At 43.8% G+C, this 27,244-nt stretch overlaps 2 protein-coding genes and 1 long non-coding RNA gene across 17 annotated transcripts in view; all 3 read left to right on the top strand.

Annotated features, from left to right (window-relative positions):
• Positions 1-19,637, top strand: part of LOC135509845 (kinesin-1 heavy chain) — a 40,036-nt gene extending 20,399 nt beyond the window's left edge. Inside the window, exons 8-25 of one of the 2 annotated variants that reach the window (XM_064930699.1) lie at positions 182-286; positions 586-731; positions 957-1,105; positions 3,271-3,458; positions 5,429-5,497; positions 5,653-5,739; positions 5,823-5,942; positions 6,105-6,248; positions 6,421-6,609; positions 11,936-12,053; positions 13,730-13,785; positions 14,034-14,143; positions 15,285-15,386; positions 15,798-15,858; positions 16,142-16,318; positions 16,882-17,098; positions 17,219-17,354; positions 18,391-19,637. In XM_064930699.1, the coding sequence (XP_064786771.1) occupies positions 182-286; positions 586-731; positions 957-1,105; positions 3,271-3,458; positions 5,429-5,497; positions 5,653-5,739; positions 5,823-5,942; positions 6,105-6,248; positions 6,421-6,609; positions 11,936-12,053; positions 13,730-13,785; positions 14,034-14,143; positions 15,285-15,386; positions 15,798-15,858; positions 16,142-16,318; positions 16,882-17,098; positions 17,219-17,354; positions 18,391-18,394 (2,178 nt within the window). In that variant the 3' untranslated portion in view covers positions 18,395-19,637. Of the gene's footprint in view, positions 1-181; positions 287-585; positions 732-956; positions 1,106-3,270; positions 3,459-5,428; positions 5,498-5,652; positions 5,740-5,822; positions 5,943-6,104; positions 6,249-6,420; positions 6,610-11,935; positions 12,054-13,729; positions 13,786-14,033; positions 14,144-15,284; positions 15,387-15,797; positions 15,859-16,141; positions 16,319-16,881; positions 17,099-17,218; positions 17,355-18,387 lie in introns of both variants that reach the window. The other variant, XM_064930698.1, reaches the window with a different exon arrangement.
• A 2,574-nt stretch (positions 19,638-22,211) lies between these two features.
• On the top strand, positions 22,212-24,707 carry LOC135509819 (uncharacterized). 4 transcript variants are annotated; one of them, XR_010450993.1, is made up of 4 exons: positions 22,212-23,772; positions 23,842-23,890; positions 24,050-24,093; positions 24,165-24,707. It is a non-coding gene; the product is annotated as an uncharacterized LOC135509819 (long non-coding RNA). The 4 variants fall into 4 exon arrangements; XR_010450992.1 differs by having other exon boundaries at positions 23,828-23,890; XR_010450995.1 differs by having other exon boundaries at positions 22,212-23,786; positions 24,050-24,089; positions 24,132-24,707.
• An 829-nt stretch (positions 24,708-25,536) lies between these two features.
• LOC135509736 (rho GTPase-activating protein 12-like) overlaps positions 25,537-27,244 on the top strand; it is a 128,409-nt gene continuing 126,701 nt past the window's right edge. For 5 of the 11 annotated variants that reach the window (XM_064930677.1, XM_064930658.1, XM_064930683.1 and 2 more), the window contains exon 1: positions 25,538-25,760. The gene's annotated coding sequence lies outside the window, so the exon portion shown is untranslated. Of the gene's footprint in view, positions 25,761-25,796; positions 26,027-27,244 lie in introns of those variants that run through there. The other 6 variants (XM_064930696.1, XM_064930695.1, XM_064930690.1 and 3 more) reach the window with 3 other exon arrangements.

Below are 27,244 nucleotides of genomic sequence, written 5' to 3'. Positions count from 1 at the left end.
TCTATTTTCCCAGTTGTCTAATCTGTTGATCAAGAAGGATGAACATTGTTAGGTTATGTCACTCAGAACACACGTTTGACCCATCCCAATAGATCATTAAGACCTCTGGTGCACAGCAAGTGTTTGACTGTACATGTGATGTATCTTACCAGACGGTCCCTGTCTGTCTCTGTCTTCCCAGGTCAGTAAGACTGGGGCGGAGGGAGCCGTGCTGGACGAGGCCAAGAACATCAATAAGTCCCTGTCTTCTCTGGGCAACGTCATCTCAGCCCTGGCAGAAGGCTCTGTGAGTATCCCTCTACTATCACAGATACTGTGGCTGTTGGTTTGGTTGGTGTAAAGATGAGATGACCCACGAAAGCCCAATACCTCACATCAACAGTATCCATCATTATTTTAGAGATTTAAATATATGTTCCTAAAGGCCAGGTTTTGGTTCGAGCTGATTCACAGTTGAATAATTCCACTCCTTTTGTTTCAATCATAGATTGGTTTGTTTCGTTTCTTATTTGCTCAGAATGTAACAACTTGAATGGGAATTCTATTGTTGTTTCTCTTAGTGAATGTTGTTTTGTTATGTTTCAGGGTTATATCCCGTACAGAGACAGTAAAATGACCAGAATCCTTCAGGACTCTCTGGGGGGGAACTGTAGGACCACCATTGTTATCTGTGCCTCTCCCTCTGCCTACAACGAGTCAGAGACCAAGTCCACCCTCATGTTTGGACAGAGGTGAGCTCACTCACTAGCTCCTAAAGGCATCGTTCACTCCAAAATATATTTGTAGTAATCCGCTGTTAATACAATCCCACAAGTATGCATGGCAAACGGACACGTTTTCCCCAAAAAACATCAACAATTCACAATGAGTCTCTACAATCACTGTTTAGTGAGCTATTCAGGGCTGTTGATTTAAAACAGGGTGTAACGGTTTAGTCCTGTTTGTGGTGTTTCCAGAGCGAAGACCATTAAGAACACCGTGTGTGTGAACGTGGAGCTGACGGCAGAACAGTGGAAGAAGAAGTACGAGAGGGAGAAGGAGAAGGGCAAGGCCTTGAGGAACACCATCACCTGGCTGGAGAATGAGCTCAATCGCTGGAGGAACGGTGAGGAGGAGAGGCCCGAAGTTACCAGCTGGCTAGGTCCTCATCTTCACTGTACAGACGTAGGAGAACAGCAAGGTCGTGTCCATTAAGGCACAACGGAGCAAAACATTTCAAATGGTTTGCAATAGAATATGAAAATAAGTGTTTCTTATTGAAGAAGTACAGATACTACTACCTCACTGATTTGTGTTTGTCATTTTCTTGAGAGAGGGACATTTGAGTAATTATGTGATGAATTAATTTGTTGGGGGGGTTATGGCGATGAGAAGATGAATCAAATCAAATTTATTTATATAGCCCTTTGTACATCAGCTGATATATCAAAGTGCTGTACAGAAACCCAGCCTAAAACCCCAAATAGCAAGCAATGCAGGTGTAGAAGCATGGTGGCTAGGAAAAACTCCCTTGAAAGGCCAAAACCTAGGAAGAAACCTAGAGAGGAACCAGGCTATGTGGGGTGGCCAGTCTTCTTATGGCTGTGCCGGGTGGAGATTATAACAGAATATGGCCAAGATGTTCAAATGTTCATAAATGACCAGCATGGTCAAATAATAATAATCACAGGCAGAACAGTTGAAACTGGAGCAGCAGCACGGCCAGGTGGACTGGGGACAGCAAGGAGTCATCATGCCAGGTAGTCCTGAGGCATGGTCCTAGGGCTCAGGTCCTCTGAGAGAGAAAGAAAGAAAGAAAGAAAGAAGGAAAGAAAGAAAGAAAGAGAGAATTAGAGAGAGCATACTTAAATTCACACAGGACACCGGATAAGACAGGAGAAGTACTCCAGATGTAACAAACTGACCCTAGCCCCATAAACTACTGCAGCATAAATACTGGAAGGTGAGACAGGAGGGGTCGGGAGACACTGTGGCCCCATCCGCTGATACCCCAGGACAAGGCCAAACAGGAAGGATATAACCCCACCCACTTTGCCAAAGCACAGTCCCCACACCACTAGAGGGATATCTTCAACCACCAACTTACCATCCTGAGACAAGGCCGAGTATAGCCCACAAAGATCTCTGCCACGGCACAACCCAAGGGGGGGCGCCAACCCAGACAGGAAGATCACATCAGTGACTCAACACACTCAAGTGACGCACCCCTCCTAGGGACGGCATGAGAGAGCCCCAGTAAGCCAGTGACTCAGCCCCTGTAATAGGGTTAGAGGCAAAGAATCCCAGTGGAAAGAGGGGAACCGGCAAGGCAGAGACAACAAGGGCGGTCCGTTGCTCCAGAGCCTTTCCGTTCACCTTCACACTCCTGGGCCAGACTACACTCAATCATATGACCCACTGAAGAGATGAGTCTTCAGTAAAGACTTAAAGGTTCAGACCGAGTCTGTGTCTCTCACATGGGTAGGCAGACCATTCCATAGAAATAGAGCTCTATAGGATAAAGCCCTGCCTCCAGCTGTTTGCTTAGAAATTCTAGGGACAATTAGGAGGCCTGCGTCTTGTGACCGTAGCGTACGTGTAGGTATGTACGACGGGACCAAATCAGAGAGATAGGTAGGAGCAAGCCCATGTAATGCTTTGTAGGTTAGCAGTAAAACCTTGAAATCAGCCCTTGCCTTGACAGGAAGCCAGTGTAGGGAGGCTAGCACTGGAGTAATATGATCAAATCTTTTGGTTCTAGTCAGGATTCTAGCAGCCGTATTTAGCACTAACTGAAGTTTATTTAGTGCTTTATCCGGGTAGCCGGAAAGTAGAGCATTGCAGTAGTCTAACCGAGAAGTGACAAAAGCATGGATAAATTTTTCTGCATAATTTTTGGACAAAGTTTCTGAATTTTGCAATGTTACGTAGATGGAAAAAAGCTGTCCTTGAAACAGTCTTGATATGTTCGTCAAAAGAGAGATCAGGGTCCAGAGTAATGCCGAGGTCCTTCAGTTTTATTTGAGACGACTGTACAACCATTAAGATTAATTGTCAGATTTAACAGAAGATCTCTTTGTTTCTTGGTACCTAGAACCAGCGTCTCTGTTTTGTCCGAGTTTAAAAGTAGAACGTTTGCAGCCATCCACTTCCTTATGTCTGAAACACATGCTTCTAGCGAGGGCAATTTTGGGGCTTCACCATGTTTCATTGAAATGTACAGCTGTGTGTCGGATAGGCCTGCAGGGTGTGTCTGACCTCTCTGTGTGACCGTCACGCTGCCCCCTGCAGGTGAGAGTGTGCCGGTGGACGAGCAGTTTGACAAGGAGAAGGCCCAGGCTGAGGTGCTGGCCCTGGACAATGTGCCCAACGACAAGCCTGCCTCTACCCCCAACATGCCCCAGCTCCGTCTGACTGACGCAGAGAAGGACAAGTGTGAGGGGGAGCTGGCCAAGCTTTACAAGCAGCTGGATGATAAGGTGAGAGAGACCGGCCACAGAGCACGTGTGTGTGTGTGTAGGTGTTTGTGCGTGTTGAGAAGGACAAGTGTGAGGGGGAGCTCTGCAAGCTCTGCAAGCACCTGGACGATCAGGTGAGAGAGACCGGCCACAGAGCGGATGTGTGTGTGTGTGTGTGCGTGAGTGTTTGTGCGTGTTGAGAAGGACAAGTGTGAGGGCGAGCTGGCCAAGCTTTACAAGCACCTGGACGATCAGGTGAGAGACCGGCCACAGAGCATCCAGTACGAGGTAGCAACAGCCAATGTCTACGTCATAAATTGCACCCTATTCCCTATATTGTGTACTACTTTTGAACAGGACCCAATAGGGAATAGGGTGCCAGGGAAAAAGCTGAGTAAGACACTCACACGGGTCTCATACACATGTTTAGCAGATGTTATTGCGGGTGTAGAGAAATGCTTGTGTTCGTAGCTCCTACAGTGCAGTAATATCTAACAATTCACAACAATACACACAAACCTTAAAGTAAAATAATGGAATTAACAAAATATATAAATATTAGGATGAGCCAACTGGACATGATGTATGTGTGTTGTTGAACAACAATCCATGAAAATACACTATTTATACTCCCCTTCAAATTGGTGGATTCATCCATTTCAGCCACACTCATTGCTGACAGGTGTATAAAATCAAGCACACAGCCATGCAATCTCCACAGACAAACATTCGGTCAACTGTAAGTGGTAGTCCGCACAAGCTCACAGAACGGGACCGCTGAGTGCTGAAGCTCGTAAAAATGGTCTGTCCTCAGTTGCAACACTCACTACCGAGTTCCAAACTGCCTCTGGAAGCAACGTCAGCACAAGAACTGTTTGTTGGGGCTGAGCAGCCGCACACAAGCCTAAGGTCACCATGCGCAATGCCAAGCTTCGGCTGGAGGGGTGTAAAGCTCACTGCCATTGGACTCTGGAGCAGTGGAAACGTGTTCTCTGGAGTGATGAATCACACTTCACCATCTGGCAGTCCAACGGGGGATTTAGGACCTCCAACTTTGTGGCAACAGTTTGGGGATGGCCCTTTCCTGTTTCAGCATGACAATGCCTCCGTGCACAAAGCGAGGTACATGCAGAAATTGACTGTCCAGTTCGGTGTGGAAGAACTTGACTGACCTGCACAGAGCCCTGACCTTAACCCCATCGAACACCTTTGGGATTAATTGGAACGCCAACTGCGATCCAGGCCTAAGCAAGTCCCAGAGCAATGTTTCAACATCTAGTGGAAAGTCTTCCTAGAAGAGTGGAGGCTGTTATAGCAGGGGGAACCAACTTCATATTAATGCCCAAGATTTTGGAATGAGATGTTCAACGACCAGGTGTCCACATACTTTTGGTCATGTAGTGTAGTTTACTGTCCATGGGAGACGCCCCATGTTGGAGCGTCTCTCTGCTGTCCTCTCTCTCTCTCTCTGCTGTCCTCTCTCCCTGCTGTCCTCTCTCTCTCTGCTGTCCTCTCTCTCTCTGCTGTCCTCTCTCCCTGCTGTCCTCTCTCTCCCTGATGTCCTCTCTCTCTCTCTGCTGTCCTCTCTCCCTGCTGTCCTCTCTCTCTCTGCTGTCCTCTCTCTCTCTCTCTGCTGTCCTCTCTCCCTGATGTCCTCTCTCTCTCTGCTGTCCTCTCTCTCCCTGCTGTCCTCTCTCTCTCTGCTGTCCTCTCTCTCTCTGCTGCCCTCTCTCTCTGCTGTCCTCTCTCTCCCTGCTGTCCTCTCTCTCTGCTGTCCTCTCTCTCTGCTGTCTCTCTCTCTCTGCTGTCCTCTCTCTCTCTCTGCTGTCCTCTCTCTCTCTGCTGTCCTCTCTCTCTCTGCTGTCCTCTCTCTCTCTGCTGTCCTCTCTCTCTCTGCTGTCCTCTCTCTCTCTGCTGCCCTCTCTCTCTCTGCTGTCCTCTCTCTCCCTGCTGTCCTCTCTCTCTGCTGTCCTCTCACTCTGTGTGTCCAGGATGATGAGATAAACCAGCAGAGCCAGCTGGCTGAGAAGCTCAAGCAGCAGATGTTGGACCAGGAGGAGGTGAGTGCTGATTGGGCTGTTGTCATCTTGTTGTTACTGTAATTCTGGTTAAAGGCTGTTGAGCCTCAATCAAAGTAACCAAACTGTATGTTAGCTAAATTACCTTTCTATCTATGTCATGGTCTGACTTTTCATTTGTGTGTGTGTGTGTGTAGCTGCTGGTGTCATCGCGACGCGACCATGACAACCTGCAGTCAGAGCTGAACCGCCTGCAGGCTGAGAACGAGGCTTCCAAGGATGAGGTGAAGGATAATAATATTGTTATTATTACTATAGTTATATATTTTTTAAATGTAATGTTACTATTAATGTTGTTGTGGTGTAGGTGAAGGAGGTGCTGCAGGCCCTGGAGGAGCTGGCTGTTAACTACGACCAGAAGAGTCAGGAGGTGGAGCAGAAGACCACGGACTTTGAGATGCTCAGCGAAGAGCTCAACCAGAAATCAGTGAGACAATGTCCACTCCTCATGAAGAAAGCTGTCTATTCATATTGTAATACGTTTTAAGACCCGCATGTTGTTTTTTCTTATCTGTATAATTCAGTCATACCTCTATTTTTGTCCATATTATATTAAAATATGAAAATGTTTTTCTCTGTCTGTTTCCAGAACGTCCTGACTTCCATTGACTCTGAGCTGCAGAAAGTGAAGGAGATGACCAACCACCAGAAGAAGAGGACCAGTGAGATGATGTCATCACTACTCAAAGACCTGGCAGAGATTGGCATCGCCGTGGGCAGCAACGACATCAAGGTAAACAGGAAATGACACGTCACCACATGACATTCCAAAAGATGGGTATTATTTTATAAGCATCTAAAGGAAATATGTAATATATGTTTCCTCTAAACCCGAATAAAATTATAACCTTGCTCTTCTTTCTTTCTACCTCTGTCTCTCTCTCTTTTCTCCCTCCCTCCCCCAGCAACACGAGGGCAGTGGTCTGATAGACGAGGAGTTCACGGTGGCTCGTCTGTACATCAGTAAGATGAAGTCGGAGGTGAAGACCATGGTGAAACGCTGTAGACAGCTGGAGAGCACCCAGTCAGAGAGCAACCAGAAGATGGACGAGAACGACCAGGAGCTGGCCGCCTGTCAGCTGAGGATACAACAGGTTAGCCTGCTACTTATCATACAGTAGTTCATGTCCACACACTCCATTCATAGGCTGGAGTAAAACCACGCAACTTTTACACCATTTTTTGTTACCGTTGTAAGTGACAGAATTTCAAGCAACTTTGCTGATACATGAAGCAACTCAAACTAAAATGACATGCAACAGCCAATCAAATTGAAGCTGCTTTTGTTTTGTCATGTCATTCCACATGGTTTGGGAACTCTAAACCCACCCAATGTCATCTGCTGCATTAAATTGTGATTTTCACAAATGTAATTGTTTATCCAACCATTTAGTTATTGTATAAGGATCGATTTAGACAACATTCTGACTGTACAATTTTGCTAGCGAGCCAAAATGAAATTGACAGCACTGTTTTATCAAGCTAGCTAGCTAGCAACCATCTAACCAAACTAGCAACAAATTAAGCTAGCTAGCTAGCAACCAAGCTAGCAACAAACTAAGCTAGCTAGCTAGTGGCGCAGTTCATGTTGAACAATTTCAGTTGACACTGTTTAGAGAGAGGCCTGAGTTCACTTCAGAAATGACATTTATTGGCTGCCAAGCCATGTACATTAAACCTTTACTAGGTTTGACGACAATATTTATATATACAGCTGCCGTTTAGCAAATCTCTCCTCTGTCCACCTTCATCACGGTTCCCACAGCACTGGCAGTTGTATTGTTGACATGGCAACTGGGCAGGAGTTCTGACCCAAAGATATTTATAACTAACCCAAGATAGTTCATCTGTGTTGTTTTCAATGGAAGCAAATGAAGCACAATGGTCAGCAAGGAGGGCAGAGCCAGGCACGAGCTCGCGAGTTCTAACATGTATTTGCATATTTCCAAACACCTCTGTGAAGTGTGACAGTGCAACAACTTGCACTCCTATTAAAACAAATACAAAACGGAGACTTTGGCAAAGGGTCACGTCTACAAAACTTAGTGCACCCTGTTCATAACTGAATGATGATGATTGTAGTTTTGGGAACAGAAAACTGCATTGAGATCGGGCTTTTCTTCAATGAGAAAATCATCAGAATGTGGGCTCGGTTTTTATCTCTCTCCCACTGCTGGCCTTGGGGCTTCCTCTCATCACCATATTTAATGGGTAGGGGAAATTCCAGCCAGATGCTTCAGATTATACATGCGGTAAAATAAACTCAGCATAAAAAGAAACGTCCTCACAGTCAACTGCGTTTATTTTCAGCAAACTTAACGTGTGTAAATATTTGTATGAATATAACAAGATTCAACAACTGAGACATGAACTGAACAGGTTCCACAGACATGTGACTAACAGTAATTGAATAATGTGTCCCTGAACAAAGGGGGTTTCAAATAACAGTAACAGTCAGTATCTGGTGTGGCCACCAGCTGCATTAAGTTCTGCAGTGCAGCTCCCCCTCATGGACTGCACCAGATTTGCTAGTTCTTGCTGTGAGATGTTACCCCACTCTTCCACCAAGGCACCTGCAAGTTCCCAGACATTTCTGGGGGGAATGGCCCTAGCCCTAGCCCTCACCCTTCAATCCAACAGGTCCCAGACGTGCTCAATGGGATTGCGATCCGGGCTCTTCGCTGGCCGTGGCAGAACACTGCTCTGACACACTGCCCCAGACCATGACGGACCCTCCACCTCCAAATCGATCCCGCTCCAGAGTACAGGCCTCGGTGTAATGCTCAGTCCTTCAATGATAAACACAAATCCGACCATCACCCCTGGTGAGAGAGACAAAAGCACGACTCGTCAGTGAAGAGCACTTTTTTCCCAGTCCTGTCTGGTCCAGCGATGGTGGGTTTGTGTCCATAGGTGACGCACCATGTGATTATGTTAGGTCAGTACCTAGTCACAAAAAACACTGCCATTTTTCAGGCAAAGAGAGGAGTCACAAAAAGCAGAAATAGAGATAAAAATAATCACTAACCATTGATGATCTTCATCAGATGACACTCATAGGACTTCATGTTACACAATACATGTATGTTTTGTTCAATAAAGTTCGTATTTATATCCAAATATCTCAGTTTACATTGGCGCGTTGTTATGTTTTGCCTCCAAAACATCCGGTGAAAGTGCAGAGAGCCACGTCAATTTACAGAAATACTCATAAATGTTCATGAAAATACAACTGTTATGCATGGAATTGAAGATATACTTGTCCTTAATGCAACCGCTGTGTCAGATTTCAAAAAAGCTTTACAGCGAAAGCACACATGGAATAATCTTGAGTACAGCGCTCAGAGACCAAAACAAGCCATATACAGGTACCCGCCATGTTGTGGAGTCAACAAAAGTCAGAAATAGCATTATAAATATTCACTTACCCTTTGATCTTCATCAGAATGCACTCCCAGGAATCCCAGTTCCACAATAAATGTTAGTTTTGTTCGATAAAGTCCATCATTTATGTCCAAATACCTCCTTTTTTTCGCGCGTTTAGTACAGTAATCCAAATGCGCAGGCACTAGGTCCAGACAAAGTCAAAAAAGTTATATTACAGTTCGTAGAAACATGTCATACGATGTATATAATCAATCTTTTGGATGTTTTTATCATAAATCTTCAATAATGTTTCAACTGGAGAATTCCTTTGTCTTTAGAAATGAAAGGGAACGCAGCTAACTCTCACGGGCGCACGCCTGACTGAGCACATGGCCTTCTGGCAGACCTTACTCAATCAGCTCTTATTCTCTCCCCCTTCACAGTAGAAGCCTCAAACTATGTTCTAAAGACTGTTGACATCTTGTGGAAGCTGTAGGAAGTGCAGTCGGACCAAATTTCCACTGTATCTTGGATAGGCAAAGAGTTGAAAAACTACAAACCTCAGATTTCCCACTTCCTGGTTAGATTTTTTCTCAGGTTTTTGCCTGCCATATGAGTTCTGTTATACTCGCAGACATCATTCAAACAGTTTTAGAAACTTCAGAGTGTTTTCTATCCATATCTACTAATAATATGCATATCCTAGCATCTGGGCCTGAGTAGCAGGCAGTTTACTCTGGGCAAGCTTTTCATCGGACATGAAAATACTGCCCCCTACCCCAAAGAAGTGAACTACCATTCCACAGGTGCACGATCATTAATTGTTTATGGTTCATTGAACAAGCATGGGAAACAGTGTTTAAACCCTTTACAATTATTTGGATTTTTACTAATTATCTTTGAAAGACAGGGTCCTGAAAAAGGGACATTTCTTTTTTTGCTGAGTTTATCTGGCTCCTTATATATCTGTGTCCGAACCTTCGAATGGATCATGTGACAAAAGCATCCGCTTGCACCAAGTTGAAAATATGAGTTGCTTATGGTTCACAGAGCAATCAAGAAGCAATTCTGTTGCAGGTTGCGTCGTGTAACAACTCTCAGGCACAACAGGTACAACAGTGGCTACTCGCCATCATTATCCTGTTACTTCTCACCCACTGCCTCTTGAAATCCAACAATATTGTGCTAGTTTCACAAATTGACAGTTAGACCTCCAAAAGAATCCAACAGATTTATCTGCATCTGCTTGGACCCCTTCTCTATAAAGACCCTGTATAGTGGTAATATACTGTAATATAGTAAAGGGAAAGGGGGATACCTAGTCAGTTGTGCAACTGAATGCATCTGAATCTGAATCGGCCTTAATCAACATCCATGTCTTCGGCGCCCGTGGAACAGTGGGTTAACTGTCTTTCTCAGGAGCAGAATGACAGAGTTTTACCTTGTCAGCTCGGTGATTCAATCCAGCAACCTTTCGGTTACTGGCCCAACGCTCTAACCACAAGGCTACCTGCCGTAGTCATGTAGTAATATAATATACTAATCTAATGTAGTAATATAATATAATCATGTAGTAATATAATAATATAATGTCGTAATATAATAGTAAAATGTAGTAATATAATAATAAAATGTAGTAATATAATTATATAATAAAATGTAGCAATATAATATAGTGATGTAGTAATATAATAATAAAATGCAGTAATATAATAATATAATGTAATAATATATTGTAGTAATATAATAATGTAATGTAGTAATATAATATAGTAATACAGTAATATAGTAATATAATACAATAATGTAGTAATATAATAATGTAGTAATATAATAATATAATGTCGTAATATAATAGTAAAATGTAGTAATATAATAATAAAATGTAGTAATATAATTATATTATAAAATGTAGCAATATAATATAGTGATGTAGTAATATAATAATAAAATGCAGTAATATAATAATATAATGTAATAATATATTGTAGTAATATAATAATGTAATGTAGTAATATAATATAGTAATACAGTAATATAGTAATATAATACAATAATGTAGTAATATAATAATGTAGTAATATAATAATATAATGTCGTAATATAATAGTAAAATGTAGTAATATAATAATAAAATGTAGTAATATAATTATATAATAAAATGTAGCGATATAATATAGTGATGTAGTAATATAATAATAAAATGCAGTAATATAATAATATAATGTAATAATATATTGTAGTAATATAATAATGTAATGTAGTAATATAATATAGTAATACAGTAATATAGTAATATAATACAATAATGTAGTAATATAATAATGTAGTAATATAATAATATAATGTAATAATATAATATAGTAATGCAGTAATATAGTAATATAATACAATAATGTAGTAATATAATATAGCAATGTAGTAATATAATATAGTAATATAATACAATAATGTAGTAATATAATATAGTAATGTAGTAATATAATAATATAATGTAATAATATATTGTAGTAATATAATAATGAAATGTAGTAATTTAATGTAATAATATAATAATATAATGTAGTAATATAATGTAGTAATATAATATACTAATGTAAGTAATATAATATAGTAATGTAAGTAATATAATATAGTAATATAATACAATGTAGTAATATAATGTAGTAATGTAATGTAGTAATATAATATAGTAATGTAGTAATATAATATAGTAATATAATACAATAATGTAGTAATATAATAATGTAGTAATATAATAATGTAGTAATATAATATAGTAATATAATACAATAATGTAGTAATATAATAATGTAGTAATATAATAATGCAGTAATACAATATAATAATGTAATAATATAATATAGTAATGTGGTAATAATATATTAATATAGTAATAATATATAGTAATGTAATAATATAGTAATGTAGTAATATAATATAGTAATGTAGTAATAATATATTAATATAGTTCTAATATGTGGTAATATAGTAATGTAGTAACATAATAATGAAATGTAGTAATGTTGTAGTAATCTCCATCTCCCCCTGCAGCACGAGGCTAAGATCAAGTCTCTGACAGAGTACCTTCAGAACGTGGAGCAGAAGAAGAGACAGCTGGAGGAGAACGTTGACTCTCTGAATGAGGAACTGGTCAAGATCAGTGCCCAGGGTAACACCCCCCCCCCCAGCTGCTGTAACACACCCCCATCTGCTGTAACACCCCCCATCTGCTGTAACACCCCCCCAGCTGCTGTAACACACCCCCATCTGCTGTAACACACCCCCATCTGCTGTAACACACCCCCGGCCGCTGTAACACACCCCCGGCCGCTGTAACACACCCCCGGCCGCTGTAACACACCCCCGGCCGCTGTAACACACCCCCAGCCGCTGTAACCCCCCCCCCAGCTGCTGTAACACACCCCAGCCGCTGTAACACCCGCCCCTAGCTGCTGTAACAACCCCCTCCCCCCTGCCTCTGTAACACACCCCCAGCCGCTGTAACACACCCCCAGATGCTGTAACACACCCCCAGATGCTGTAACACACCCCCAGCCGCTGTAACACACCCCCCAGCGCTGTAACACACCCCCAGCCGCTGTAACACCCGCCCCCAGCTGCTGTAACACACCCCCAGCCGCTGTAACACACCCCCAGCCGCTGTAACACACCCCCAGCTGCTGTAACACACCCCCAGATGCTGTAACACACCCCCAGCTGCTGTAACAGACACCCCCAGCTGCTGTAACAGACACCCCCAGCTGCTGTAACACACCCCCAGCTGCTGTAACACACCCCCAGCTGCTGTAGCAGACACCCCCAGCTGCTGTAACACACCCACAGCCACTGTAACACACCCACAGCCACTGTAACACACACCCAGCCTCTGTAACAGACACACCCTGCTGCTCTGTAACACACCCTGCTGCTCTGTAACACACCCTGCTGCTCTGTAACACACCCAGCTGCTCTGTAACACACCCTGCTGCTGTAACACACCCTGCTGCTCTGTAACACACCCTGCTGCTGTAACACACCCTGCTGCTCTGTAACACACCCTGCTGCTGTAACACACCCTGCTGCTCTGTAACACACCCTGCTGCTCTGTAACACACCCTGCTGCTCTGTAACACACCCTGCTGCTCTGTAACACACCCAGCTGCTCTGTAACACACCCTGCTGCTCTGTAACACACCCAGCTGCTCTGTAACACACCCTGCTGCTCTGTAACACACCCAGCTGCTGTAACACACGCTGCTGCTCTGTAACACACCCAGCTGCTCTGTAACACACCCAGCTGCTGTAACACACCCTGCTGCTCTGTAACACACCCTGCTGCTGTAACACACCCTGCTGCTCTGTAACACACCCTGCTGCTCTGTAACACACCCTGCTGCTCTGTAACACACCCTGCTGCTCTGTAACACACCCAGCTGCTGTAACACACCCTGCTGCTCTGTAACACACCCTGCTGCTCTGTAACACACCCTGCTGCTCTGTAACACACCCTGCTGCTCTGTAACACACCCAGCTGCTCTGTAACACACCCTGCTGCTGTAACACACCCTGCTACTCTGTAACACACCCTGCTGCTGTAACACACCCTGCTACTCTGTAACACACCCTGCTGCTCTGTAACACACCCAGCTGCTCTGTAACACACCCTGCTGCTCTGTAACACACCCAGCTGCTCTGTAACACACCCAGCTGCTCTGTAACACACCCTGCTGCTCTGTATGCAACGATGACACATAATATAATAAATTCCTTATAAACGTCTCTAAAACAGATTTAGAACAAATAGTGCCAGCTAGTGACAAAGGTCAAATGTTTTTGTTTTTGCAGAGAAAGTCACAGCCATGGAGAAGGAGAACGAAATCCAATCTGCTAATGAGGTCAAGGTATGTCACCCTGTTCATACTATAGAACTGCCTACTATGATCATATGTTATGGTTTATATATATATATATATATATATATATATATATAGGGGAGACGTGGGATGTCTAAGTATCATCGATTGTATTTAAATTACAGTTTGGAGCAGTCTGACTTTCCTTTCCGCCGTTCGTGGCGTCAGGAGCTGGAGCTGTTGTTTCAGTTATCCAGATGATTGTTGACCTATTGACCTGTGTGTGCCATCCCCAGGAGGCTGTGGAGCAGCAGATCGCTGGTCACCGTGAGGCCCATCAGAAACAGATCAGCAGCCTGAGAGATGAACTGGACAGGAAGGAACACCTCATGACTGAACTGCAGGAGTAAGAGACACAGACACACACACACAGACACAGACACACACACACACACAGGCACACACAGACACACACACACAGGCACACACACACAGACACACACACACACACAGACACAGGCACAGACACACACACACACACACACACAGACACACACACACACACACACACACACACACACACACACACACACACACACACACACACACACACACACAGACACAGGCACAGACACACACACACAGACACACACACACAGACACACACACACGCACAGGCACACACACACAGGCACAGACACAGACACAGACACACACACACAGACACACACACACACACAGGCACACACACACAGGCACAGACACACAGGCACACAGACACAGGCACAGACACACACACACACACACACACACACACACACAGGCACACACACACAGGCACACACGCACACACACACAGGCACACACGCACACACACACAGGCACACACGCACACACACGCACACACACACGCACACACACACAGGCACACACGCACACACACACAGGCACACACGCACACACACACAGGCACACACGCACACACACACACGCAGACACAGACACATACACACACAGACACACACACATGCAGACACACACACACAGACACAGGCACAGACACACACACACACACACACACACACACACAGGCACACACGTAAAACACACACACACACACACACACACGCAGACACAGACACAGACACGCAGACACAGACACACACACACACACACACACACAGGCACACACGCACACACACACAGGCACACACGCACACACACACAGGCACACACGCACACACACACGCAGACACAGACACACACACACGCAGACACAGGCACACACACGCAGACACAGGCACACACACACACACACACACACACACACACACACACACACACACACACACACACACACACACACACACACACACTGTCTACTGTTAACTGTTATGGTCACATACTAAATGTCACCGTATTGTCATTACAGTGTATTACCTTTGACCACAGTGAGGGTAGTAGTGCACTATACAGGGAATCGTTTGCCGTAAGGAGATAACGGTGTTGTCCTACGCTGGGCTCACCGCGTTGTTGTTCTCCTCCAGTCTGAACCAGAAGATCATGCTGGAACAGGAGCGCCTCAGGGTGGAACACGACAAACTCAAGTCCACTGACCAGGAGAAGAGCCGGAAGCTGCACGAGCTCACGTACGTTACCAACACCTACAGACGGCATCGTTAAAGTACTGTGGCGTATGAACATTTGATTCTGTATTATTTAACCTTTATTTAACTAGGCAAGTGAGTTAAGAACAATTTCTTATTTTCAATGACGGCTTACCGGGGAACGGTGGGTTAACTGCCTTGTTCAGGGGCAGAACGACAGATTTTTACCTTGTCAGCTCGGAGATTCAATCCAGCAACCTTTCGGATACTGACCCAACGCTCTAACCACTAGGCTACCTGCAACACCATATACAATGATGTTGTTCACTAGGGCCCACCTAACATGCTTACTATAGACGTGTCACTTCTGGTTAGCTTTGTTTAGCACTATGACCTGTCCAATATCACTACAGTCAAGCTGTGGCTAATGGCTCTGTGTGCTGTGTTGTACAGGGTGATGCAGGACAGGAGAGAGCAGGCCAGACAGGACCTGAAGGGACTAGAGGAGACTGTGGTGAGTAGATGTCTATAACAGCACCTGCTTTCTCCTTCCACTGCAGCCACACTCAGGCACATGAACACGGATGAAATCCTAAATGACCTACTGTACATTGTCCGTTTTTGTCCATCAACAGTACTACTCAAATCAACTATTTTCAGACCAATTGCATACGTAAAAAGACAAGACTGTTTGTGTGTTTTTTAATGGACAATCGCTTCCTTTGATATATCCAACAACGGATCGCTCCCATGGTAATAGCTTTAAACCTCTTCTCTCTCTTTGTCCCCCTTCCCAGGCCAAGGAGCTCCAGACCCTGCACAACCTGAGGAAGCTGTTTGTCCAGGACCTGGCTACCCGAGTGAAGAAGAGTGCTGAGATGGACTCTGATGACACAGGAGGCAGCGCAGCTCAGAAACAGAAGATCTCCTTTCTGGAGAACAACCTGGAGCAGCTTACCAAGGTTCACAAACAGGTATGTACTCTACTGTACAAACAGGTATGTACTCTACTGTACAAACAGGTATGTACTCTACTGTACAAACAGGTATGTACTCTGTACTGTACTGTACAACAGGTATGTACTCTGTACTGTACAACAGGTATGTAATCAACTCGCCTTATGAACCCAACAAACAGACCCAAATACACTGAAATCATACTGCTTCTTGGAACCTGGTCCCAGATCAACACCCCCCCCCCCCCATAGCCTGGTCCCAGATCAACACCCCCCCCATAGCCTGGTCCCAGATCAACACCCCACCCCCCCCCATAGCCTGGTCCCAGATTAACACCCCCCCCCACAGCCTGGTCCCAGATCAACACCCCCCACAGCCTGGTCCCAGATCACCCTCCCCCACATAGCCTGGTCCCAGATCTGTTCGTGCTGTTGCCAACTCCATTGCTGTCCTTGTGAAGCCAAACATGACTGTGAGTGATGAGGAGTTGACATGCTAATACTAACAGACTGGCAGTCAGGCTACGCTTCTAGTGCTTTTGGAGATCACTAACTTGTTGTGATCTCCCTCCTTTTCTCAGCTGGTGCGTGATAATGCAGACCTGCGCTGTGAGCTTCCTAAACTGGAGAAGCGTCTGCGTGCTACGGCGGAGCGGGTCAAGGCCCTGGAGTCGGCGCTGAAGGAGGCCAAAGAGAACGCCGCACGCGACCGCAAACGCTACCAGCAGGAGGTGGACCGCATCAAAGAGGCCGTCAGGGCCAAGAACATGGCCAGGAGGGGCCACTCCGCTCAGATCGGTGAGCAGAGACACACACACCTCCCATAATGTAGTGCGTCTTTTAAAACAAATTGTTATTCAGTATATGAATGGATGCCGTTCCTAAACTCTTGTGTTCCTCCCTCCACCCCCTCTACAGCCAAACCCATTCGTCCTGGCCAGCCCCCAGTGGCATCCCCCACCCACCCCAATGTGAACCGCAGCGGAGGGGGTTTCTATCAGAACAGCCAGACCGTGGCCATCAGGGGAGGAGGAGGCGTGAAGCCAGACCAGAAGTGACTGAGACCACTGCCTCAATGAGGATAATATACTGTAGAATATGAGGAACAGAGGGAGAGTCTGGTCTCCGACTGCTGAGGCCAGGTCAGAGGTCAGGGTCTAGAGTAGAGACAGGAACTGATACAACGAGGACACAGACAGGTCACTGCCGGCATGGTAGCCATAACACATAACAAAAGCAAAGCATGGGTTTGCTGTCTTACCTTATCCACAGACTGCTTACCGGGTGAGGACACATGTCAGTTAGCAATTTGGGTGAACTACTCTTTTAATGGGCGAGGCTGGTGTGAGTGACAGCTAACCTGCTGCACAGAGCTTGGGAGCTTAGAAGTAGTAAAGCTTTGAAGAAAACGGCTGTGTGGTTGAAAGGCCTGGACTTTTCTGGAGGACATAGCAAGGATCCTGTAGTGATAAGAGTCGTGTTGTTTTTTACTCACATTACCACATGTACATCACCCTAGGAAGAGTCGTGCTTGTTTTTTACTCACATTACCACATGTACATCACCCTAGGAAGAGTCGTGCTTGTTTTTTACTCACCCGCGCTGATCACATTACCACATGTACATCACCCTAGGAAGAGTCGTGCTTGTTTTTTACTCACATTACCACATGTACATCACCCTAGGAAGAGTCGTGCTTGTTTTTTACTCACATTACCACATGTACATCACCCTAGGAAGAGTCGTGCTTGTTTTTTACTCACCCCGCTGATCACATTACCACATGTACATCACCCTAGGAAGAGTCGTGCTTGTTTTTTACTCACATTACCACATGTACATCACCCTAGGAAGAGTCGTGCTTGTTTTTTACTCACCCGCGCTGATCACATTACCACATGTACATCACCCTAGGAAGATGCCAGTAAGAGTTTGTGTTAATAATCTCTTGGTAAAGTCCACTAATAGCCTTCTCTCCCTCTCCTCCCCATATTCCCTCTTCTCACCTCCCCCTCTATCTCTCCCCCACTTCTCCTCTCTTTCTCTTCTCCCCACGGCATGTTCCTCTCCTCCTCTCGCCTCTGAAGCAGCTGAGGACAGGATGGGGCGTGACCACAGAAGAAGCAGAAGGATATCACCCTGACAACCTGTCATCCCATTACAGCCATTGGCTCCTTGCAGGGTATATATTAGAGTGAGGGAGGAGTTTTAATATAAATATATAAATATTCATTGCCTGTACAGATCCACCTACCCTCATGTTTCTTCTCTCTGAAACAAACATGAACAACAACTACAGAAATGAATTGAATATACAAAACAACACGACATCCACCAACCACAGAGTCTTGGTGTTATGAACGACATGTGACTTGAATGTGTAGCTTTGTTTCGTTGCACAGTTTGTTGTCATCTGTGTCTTAAGGTTTAGTCTGCACTGTGCCAAGTACTGTAGCCAGGATTTCAGAAGAGGTGAGAGGAAAACATGAAAAGCGACTGGGGGAAAAGAAAGAAAAAAAAAAAAAGATGATTTGATAACACAGATGTTATTTCACTAATCTCTTGTACAACACATTTCCTTATTGTCCTCCTGGTTGTACAACACTTCTTTCTCTGAATAGATTTTACAAGCTTCTTTAAAGGTCCGAATAGATGGCCATCGAGCACTACTGTCCTGTTGTACAGGTGTAACATGGCACTGCTTCCTGACGAGGTGTTTGGATTTGAAATGCCAAGAGGTGGGACGACAGTGTGGATCTATTTCATGACAGAAAACCTGTGGTGGCCATTGTTTTTTAGAGTAAGGGAAACAAAGCGACAGGCGGGTGAGGTTGCTACATGAAACGGATGTGAGAAGGAAAGAGGAGTCCGATCAGGAGCGCGCTGTCATGTCTGCGTCCCAAACGACACCCTTTCCCTGATATAGTGCACTTCTTTTCAACAGGACCAATAGGGCTCTGGTTAAAAGTAGTGCACTATATAAGGAATATGGTTATATTTGGGACACTACCTATACCTTACCACAACCTATTTAGTCAATTTTAATGTGCTGTTTTTATCGGTTTTAAATGCGGGGTTGTTATTTATCTATCTGCACATAGGAGCACATGCATAGACTACTGGTCCACTGAGATAGATGGCCCACACATGCTTGTCCTGTCCTAGCTAGGTCTTCTGATCAATTCATCACCTTTGCCCTGACCTCCTCTCTAAACAAACCAAGGATATTGGCTGGTTGCTGTTTTTCATTTTCTGTTTCTAGTATCTTATTGTTATCAAGGGGCTCACATGTGGTGCCCTCCCTGTCATGTGAAGTGGATTAAACAAAGTTAATCAACTATGCTATTGGATACTGCTATATTTTATCCATCCATTTTGTTTGAATCAATACTTTTCCCAGAGCCTTATATTGAGAATGAGACTTTTCCAAAAATATATGTTTTTAAATTATCTGTTACTCTAAAGCTAACAGTTACTACCCATAGAGTCAGCTCTAAGGCTAACAGTTACTACCCATAGAGTCAGCTCTAAGGCTAACAGTTACTACCCATAGAGTCAGCTCTAAGGCTAACAGTTACTACCCATAGAGTCAGCTCTAAGGCTAACAGTTACTACCCATAGAGTCAGCTCTAAGGCTAACAGTTACTACCCATAGAGTCAGCTCTAATGCTAACAGTTACTACCCATAGAGTCAGCTCTAAGGCTAACAGTACCCATAGAGTCAGCTCTAATGCTAACAGTTACTACCCATAGAGTCAGCTCTAAGGCTAACAGTTACTACCCATAGAGTCAGCTCTAAGGCTAACAGTTACTACCCATAGAGTCAGCTCTAAGGCTAACAGTTACTACCCATAGAGTCAGCTCTAAGGCTAACAGTTATTACCCATAGAGTCAGCTCTAATGCCAACAGTTACTACCCATAGAGTCAGCTCTATAACAGTTACTACCCATAGAGTCAGCTCTAATGCTAACAGTTACTACCCATAGAGTCAGCTCTATAACAGTTACTACCCATAGAGTCAGCTCTATAACACTACTACCCATAGAGTCAGCTCTATAACAGTACTACCCATAGAGTCAGCTCTGAGGCTAACAGTTACTACCCATAGAGTCAGCTCTAAGGCTAACAGTTACTACCCATAGAGTCAGCTCTAAAGCTAACAGTTATTACCCATAGAGTCAGCTCTAAGGCTAACAGTTACTACCCATAGAGTCAGCTCTAAAGCTAACAGTTACTACCCATAGAGTCAGCTCTATAACAGTTACTACCCATAGAGTCAGCTCTATAACAGTTACTACCCATAGAGTCAGCTCTAAGGCTAACAGTTACTACCCATATAGTCAGCTCTCAGGCTAACAGTTACTACCCATAGAGTCAGCTCTAATGCTAACAGTTACTACCCATAGAGTCAGCTCTATAACAGTTACTACCCATAGAGTCAGCTCTATAACAGTTACTACCCATAGAGTCAGCTCTATAACAGTTACTACCCATAGAGTCAGCTCTAACAGTTACTACCCATAGAGTCAGCTCTATAACAGTTACTACCCATAGGGTCAGCTCTAAGGCTAACAGTTACTACCCATAGAGTCAGCTCTATAACAGTTACTACCCATAGAGTCAGCTCTATAACAGTTACTACCCATAGAGTCCGCTCTATAACAGTTATTACCCATAGAGTCAGCTCTAAGGCTAACAGTTACTACCCATAGAGTCAGCTCTAAGGCTAACAGTTACTACCCATAGAGTCAGCTCTAATGCTAACAGTTACTACCCATAGAGTCAGCTCTAAGGCTAACAGTTACTACCCATAGAGTCAGCTCTAAGGCTAACAGTTACTACCCATAGAGTCAGCTCTAAGGCTAACAGTTACTACCCATAGAGTCAGCTCTAAGGCTAACAGTTACTACCCATAGAGTCAGCTCTAAGGCTAACAGTTACTACCCATAGAGTCAGCTCTAAGGCTAACAGTTATTACCCATAGAGTCAGCTCTAATGCTAACAGTTACTACCCATAGAGTCAGCTCTATAACAGTTACTACCCATAGAGTCAGCTCTAATGCTAACAGTTACTACCCATAGAGTCAGCTCTATAACAGTTACTACCCATAGAGTCAGCTCTATAACACTACTACCCATAGAGTCAGCTCTATAACAGTACTACCCATAGAGTCAGCTCTGAGGCTAACAGTTACTACCCATAGAGTCAGCTCTAAGGCTAACAGTTACTACCCATAGAGTCAGCTCTAAAGCTAACAGTTATTACCCATAGAGTCAGCTCTAAGGCTAACAGTTACTACCCATAGAGTCAGCTCTAAAGCTAACAGTTACTACCCATAGAGTCAGCTCTATAACAGTTACTACCCATAGAGTCAGCTCTATAACAGTTACTACCCATAGAGTCAGCTCTAAGGCTAACAGTTACTACCCATATAGTCAGCTCTCAGGCTAACAGTTACTACCCATAGAGTCAGCTCTAATGCTAACAGTTACTACCCATAGAGTCAGCTCTATAACAGTTACTACCCATAGAGTCAGCTCTATAACAGTTACTACCCATAGAGTCAGCTCTATAACAGTTACTACCCATAGAGTCAGCTCTAACAGTTACTACCCATAGAGTCAGCTCTATAACAGTTACTACCCATAGGGTCAGCTCTAAGGCTAACAGTTACTACCCATAGAGTCAGCTCTATAACAGTTACTACCCATAGAGTCAGCTCTATAACAGTTACTACCCATAGAGTCCGCTCTATAACAGTTATTACCCATAGAGTCAGCTCTAAGGCTAACAGTTACTACCCATAGAGTCAGCTCTAAGGCTAACAGTTACTACCCATAGAGTCAGCTCTAATGCTAACAGTTACTACCCATAGAGTCAGCTCTAAGGCTAACAGTTACTACCCATAGAGTCCGCTCTATAACAGTTATTACCCATAGAGTCAGCTCTAAGGCTAACAGTTACTACCCATAGAGTCAGCTCTAAGGCTAACAGTTACTACCCATAGAGTCAGCTCTAAAGCTAACAGTTATTACCCATAGAGTCAGCTCTATAACAGTTACTACCCATAGAGTCAGCTCTAAGGCTAACAGTTACTTACTATTTATCAGTAGATTGCTGTGGATTGCTGTACTGTATCTGTCTGTAAATTGGATCTGGATTGGTTGGTTGGGATGGCAGTGTTTGATTGGCCCACCTTTGCCACTGATCAGCCAGTCAGATGAGCGGGGCCTTGGGTTAGGAAGGAGAATAGGGTATGCAGTTTTATATTTCCCCCACTGATGGTAAAGGTCAGGATTGGGGGAGGGGAAGCTGATTCTAGATCTGTACCCAGGGAAAACGTCACCCTGGAGCGGGTGGGGAACATAGTTTGGTTTAGTCTGCTGGTAAACTAGGGCTTCGTGTGAAATACCAGCCTATTCCCTATATAGTGGGCTTTCATACTCAGCCTATCCTAAAGAATATGGGTTATTCATCAAATATCTAGTCAGGAACCAAGGACTATACAGATAGATTTGACACGTCTTCTCTTTCATTTTTTAAATATCTTCCTGAATTTTTTATTTTATTTTTTATTTTACCTTTATTTAACCAGGCAAGTCAGTTAAGAACAAATTCTTATTTTCAATGACGGCCTGGGAACAGTGGGTTAACTGCCTGTTCAGGGGCAGAACGACAGATTTGTACCTTGTCAGCTCCGGTTACTAGTCCAACGCTCAAACCACTAGGCCACCCTGAATCCCCTTATATATGAGAGTCAAATGTTTTCTCTTGATTTTATGTCCTGGTGTAAATTTTGAAACATTTGCAAAAACATTACTGTGATTGTAGCTCAGCATGAATCAAACCACCGACATCTTGTGAGTCCAATATGATTATACTGTATATCAACAATATATTGTTCGGTGTGACCAGGGTTGAATCTTTTTAATAGTCTTTAGCCATGATGGTGTTTATGAAATTAACTTTTGTTGTCTTGGAACGATTATACATACAAATTGACAGCACTTCAGAACTCTTCTCCACATACACCTGCTCTTTAATGTCAACCTAACATGAGGTTCCCTTTAAACACTTCATACCTGTGGTCACTTATGGGGGGAAGTGTAAAGCATTTTCAACAGTCTGATAAATATATGTCACTTTGTTTACATGATTGGCATAGTGGTCTATTTGCTGTTATTAGAGGCTAGTTAGGGAGAGGCTAGTTAGGGAGAGGCTAGTTAGGGAGAGGCTAGTTAGGGAGAGGCTAGTTAGGGAGAGGCTAGTTTGGGAGAGGCTAGTTAGGGAGAGGCTAGTTAGGGAGAGGTAGTTAGGGAGAGGCTAGTTAGGGAGAGGCTAGTTAGGGAGAGGTAGTTAGGGAGAGGCTAGTTAGGGAGAGGCTAGTTTGGGAGAGGCTAGTTAGGGAGAGGCTAGTTAGGGAGAGGTAGTTAGGGAGAGGCTAGTTAGGGAGAGGCTAGTTAGGGAGAGGTAGTTAGGGAGAGGTAGGTAGGGAGAGGCAGGTAGGGAGAGGTAGGTAGGAGAGGTAGGTAGGGAGAGGCTAGTTAGGGAGAGGCTAGTTAGGGAGAGGCTAGTTAGGGAGAGGTAGGTAGGGAGAGGTAGGTAGGGAGAGGTAGTTAGGGAGAGGCTAGTTAGGGAGAGGCTAGTTAGGGAGAGGTAGGTAGGGAGAGGTAGGTAGGGAGAGGCTAGTTAGGGAGAGGCTAGTTAGGGAGAGGTAGGTAGGGAGAGGTAGGTAGGGAGAGGCTAGTTAGGGAGAGGCTAGTTAGGGAGAGGCTAGTTAGGGAGAGGTAGGTAGGGAGAGGTAGGTAGGGAGAGGTAGGTAGGGAGAGGCTAGTTAGGGAGAGGTAGGTAGGGAGAGGTAGGTAGGCTATACCTATGACAGGACAATGCTTTCCGTCTATCACGTTTCCCTCTTTCTAACTTTTAGAACAGTAAACACTTTGCAACATGGTCTTCGAAGTGCTTAGTACCTTATCCTTACCTGCCCAGGGTTCTACTGATATGGATTTAATGGATATTAAATAGAAAAGTCTAGAACAAGAAGCACAGTAACAGCCATTTGTCCATGGCGTTTACCAACCAAATTAATTTGTTTGCATTGATTCTAAAGAAAAGCGTAGCCACTTTTATTACTGTGTAATAGTTACTCAACAATTTCTAATTTACAGATAAGGACAAAGGTTCTGGATCATTCCTAGGGTCTGTCCCAAATCGCATGCTATTTCCTATGTAGGGCACTACTTTGTACATAGGGAATAGGGTTCCATTTGGGATGGAACCATAGAGAACTGGGCCACAATCGCAGCGCTCTGATTGGAGGAGGAGGGGAGGTTAAAGGTTAATGAGGATGTCACCTTTTTGGATTGACTGCATGTATGTGTGATTAAATCATTATGAGAAAAACACATCTGGTGTCATTCTCATTCTGTGCTCAACCCGTTCAGTCTCCTTCAAGCGTTCTTATTGTACAGATGTTTGTTTGGCTGTTTCTGAGCTAATATCCTGCATTTTTTACATTTTAATATGGCTCAAGCATAATCATTTGGGTGGGCAACATGGAAGTTTATGAGGGCAATGCCCTACCCTGCACCCCCATAGATGTTGGAAGAGATCTATTGAGGCTGATATTGACTAGTGTTCAAAAGTGATACAAATTAACTTTACCAGCATAAAACCTTTTTCCAATGTTGCATTACACCATCTTTGTTATATTTCTCCTGCCACTGAGAATTCTTAGTGATTATTGAATTCACTTCTTGATGTGTATACCAAGTCCTACCAACCATTTTGGAAGCCTCCATACTGCCCTACAAAGGCAAAACGCAGCAACTACATTTTCCTTTTACTGCAAAATCTGACTTCAATCTAGACTCTAGACAGACCGCAATTTCTGATTACTCCATGAGATATTCTGATCAACTGGCTTGTTCTTGTGTCAGGAAACTAAATACCACATTAATCCGATAAAAATACCTGGCCATTACAACAGACCAAAGACATTTGACCAAATTCGTAGTTACTGCGTTTTGCATTTGTAGGGCAGCATACATTTCAGTTGTAATGGGGTGTATGTAACCTCGATAGAAGCATTTTCAAAGTTCACCATTGCTCGCCGAAGGTGTTTGGAGCCCTCTTCCCTTGCGCCACAAGGTGGAGCCAGTCTACCAACACCTCCCTCAAAAATAGTTGCGGACTGTTTTGAGCGTTGGAGGCTGACGAAACTGGCAGATAGGCAACAGCGGGAGCGAGCGCAGACGGGAACGTCAGGGAAAAGTGGAACAAGGCGGAGAAAGTGTGTAGTTAGTGCGGATACCTTGCTAGAAGTGTCGTAACTGATGACGGTGTAGTGTCCACAGGGAAGTCGAGGCGAAAAGATAAGACGAAAAGTTTATGGAATTATACCCTCTCCACAATTGCTTACTTTGACAAAACAAGGATTATTACAGCCTGAAGACAAGGTATGTCGAGTCTGACTGGTTGTCTTTCCCAGGAGAATGAAACATGTATTATTTACTGTTCTAGTTTGCTAGGTAGTTAATCCTGCTAACTAACTAACTAACTAGCGCGTCTTCCCACAAATTGAGTTTTGCTTTCAGCGAGTAAAACGAGCCACTGGCCTTCTGAAATGAGAAGCAACCTGTTCCGACTCGCTGATCCACGGAACGATAGATTCAGGTGGTTGGATATTACTTGTACATGGCGTTAGGAGGAAACACCAAACCAGGTAGACTTCCTTATTTCGTGCACTTAGAATGTGAAATCAAGAAATATTGTACGTTGTTACCCCTAAAAACACCACACTAGCTACCTAACCTAGGGGGGAGAGGAGACATACATAATTCCAGGAAGCTGCTCAGTGGCTTCTTGGCTGGAAACCCGACGTTGCATTCCATTGAATTCTACGTCGGGCACAAATGAGCTTTTAAATGGGGAAAGTAACCTCACACGACCTCTACAAGCCATAATGTTGATTTTTTAAAATTCTCATACATTACCGGTTGTCCGTGCGGTAGGTCATGTGAGACAGTATACCCACAGGAAAGTATAATTAAGACAACTTTTCAAACCACTGGTAGTTTCCAGATCTTTTATTGCATGAAGCACGCACGCAATATTAAAGTACATGCGGGAGATGCATGGTGCACTTGTTTACATGGTTCTGCGCGTGTTTCAGTTGATAGAAATGTGAACCCAATTCCCCTTAGAAAAGTTTAATAATTCTACTTTTCTGTGGATCTATTGTCACATTCCAACCGAACAACAGCACAGACGACTGGGAAAGTACATTAAAATATAATTTTAATTAAACATTCTGGCATGCAGAGGTGAGAGGAAACTTTCCTGATTCAAATGCTCATTTCTGCACGATGTTGAATTAAATGCAATTCAAAATCAGGTGTCCAGGCAACTTCTTGGCATGTTCCTACATGAAGAAGTACCCATAACTAGTAAGACAACTGCGTCTTGCTAACAAAATAGTTTATTTGGTGTTATACACAATCAAATCGAGTTACGTTACCTTCATAAAGAATTCATACCCCTTGACTTATTACACATTTTGTGTTACAGCCTGAATTCAAAATGGTTTAAATCCCTTTTTTTCTCACCCATCGACACACAATACCCCATAATGACAAAGTGGAAACATATTTTTTTGATGATTTAAAAAAAATGTATTATTGAAAATTCAAAACATCTAATTTACGTAAGTAATCATATCCTTGGCCCTGAGTCAATACATGTTAGAATCACCTTTGTCAGTGATTACAGCTGTGAGTCATTCTGGGTAAGTCTCTAAGAGCTTTGCACACCTGGATTGTACAATAATTGTCCATTTATTATTTTCAAAGCTTCAAGCTCTGTCAATTTGGTTGTTGATCATTGCTAGACAACCATTTTGAAAGTCTTTCCCACAGATTTTCCAGATTTAAGTCAAAACTGT

Source organism: Oncorhynchus masou, chromosome 3 (assembly GCF_036934945.1).
Source record: "Oncorhynchus masou masou isolate Uvic2021 chromosome 3, UVic_Omas_1.1, whole genome shotgun sequence".
NCBI classification, from domain to species: Eukaryota; Metazoa; Chordata; class Actinopteri; order Salmoniformes; family Salmonidae; genus Oncorhynchus; species Oncorhynchus masou.
This window is presented reverse-complemented; position numbering and strand designations above follow the sequence as displayed.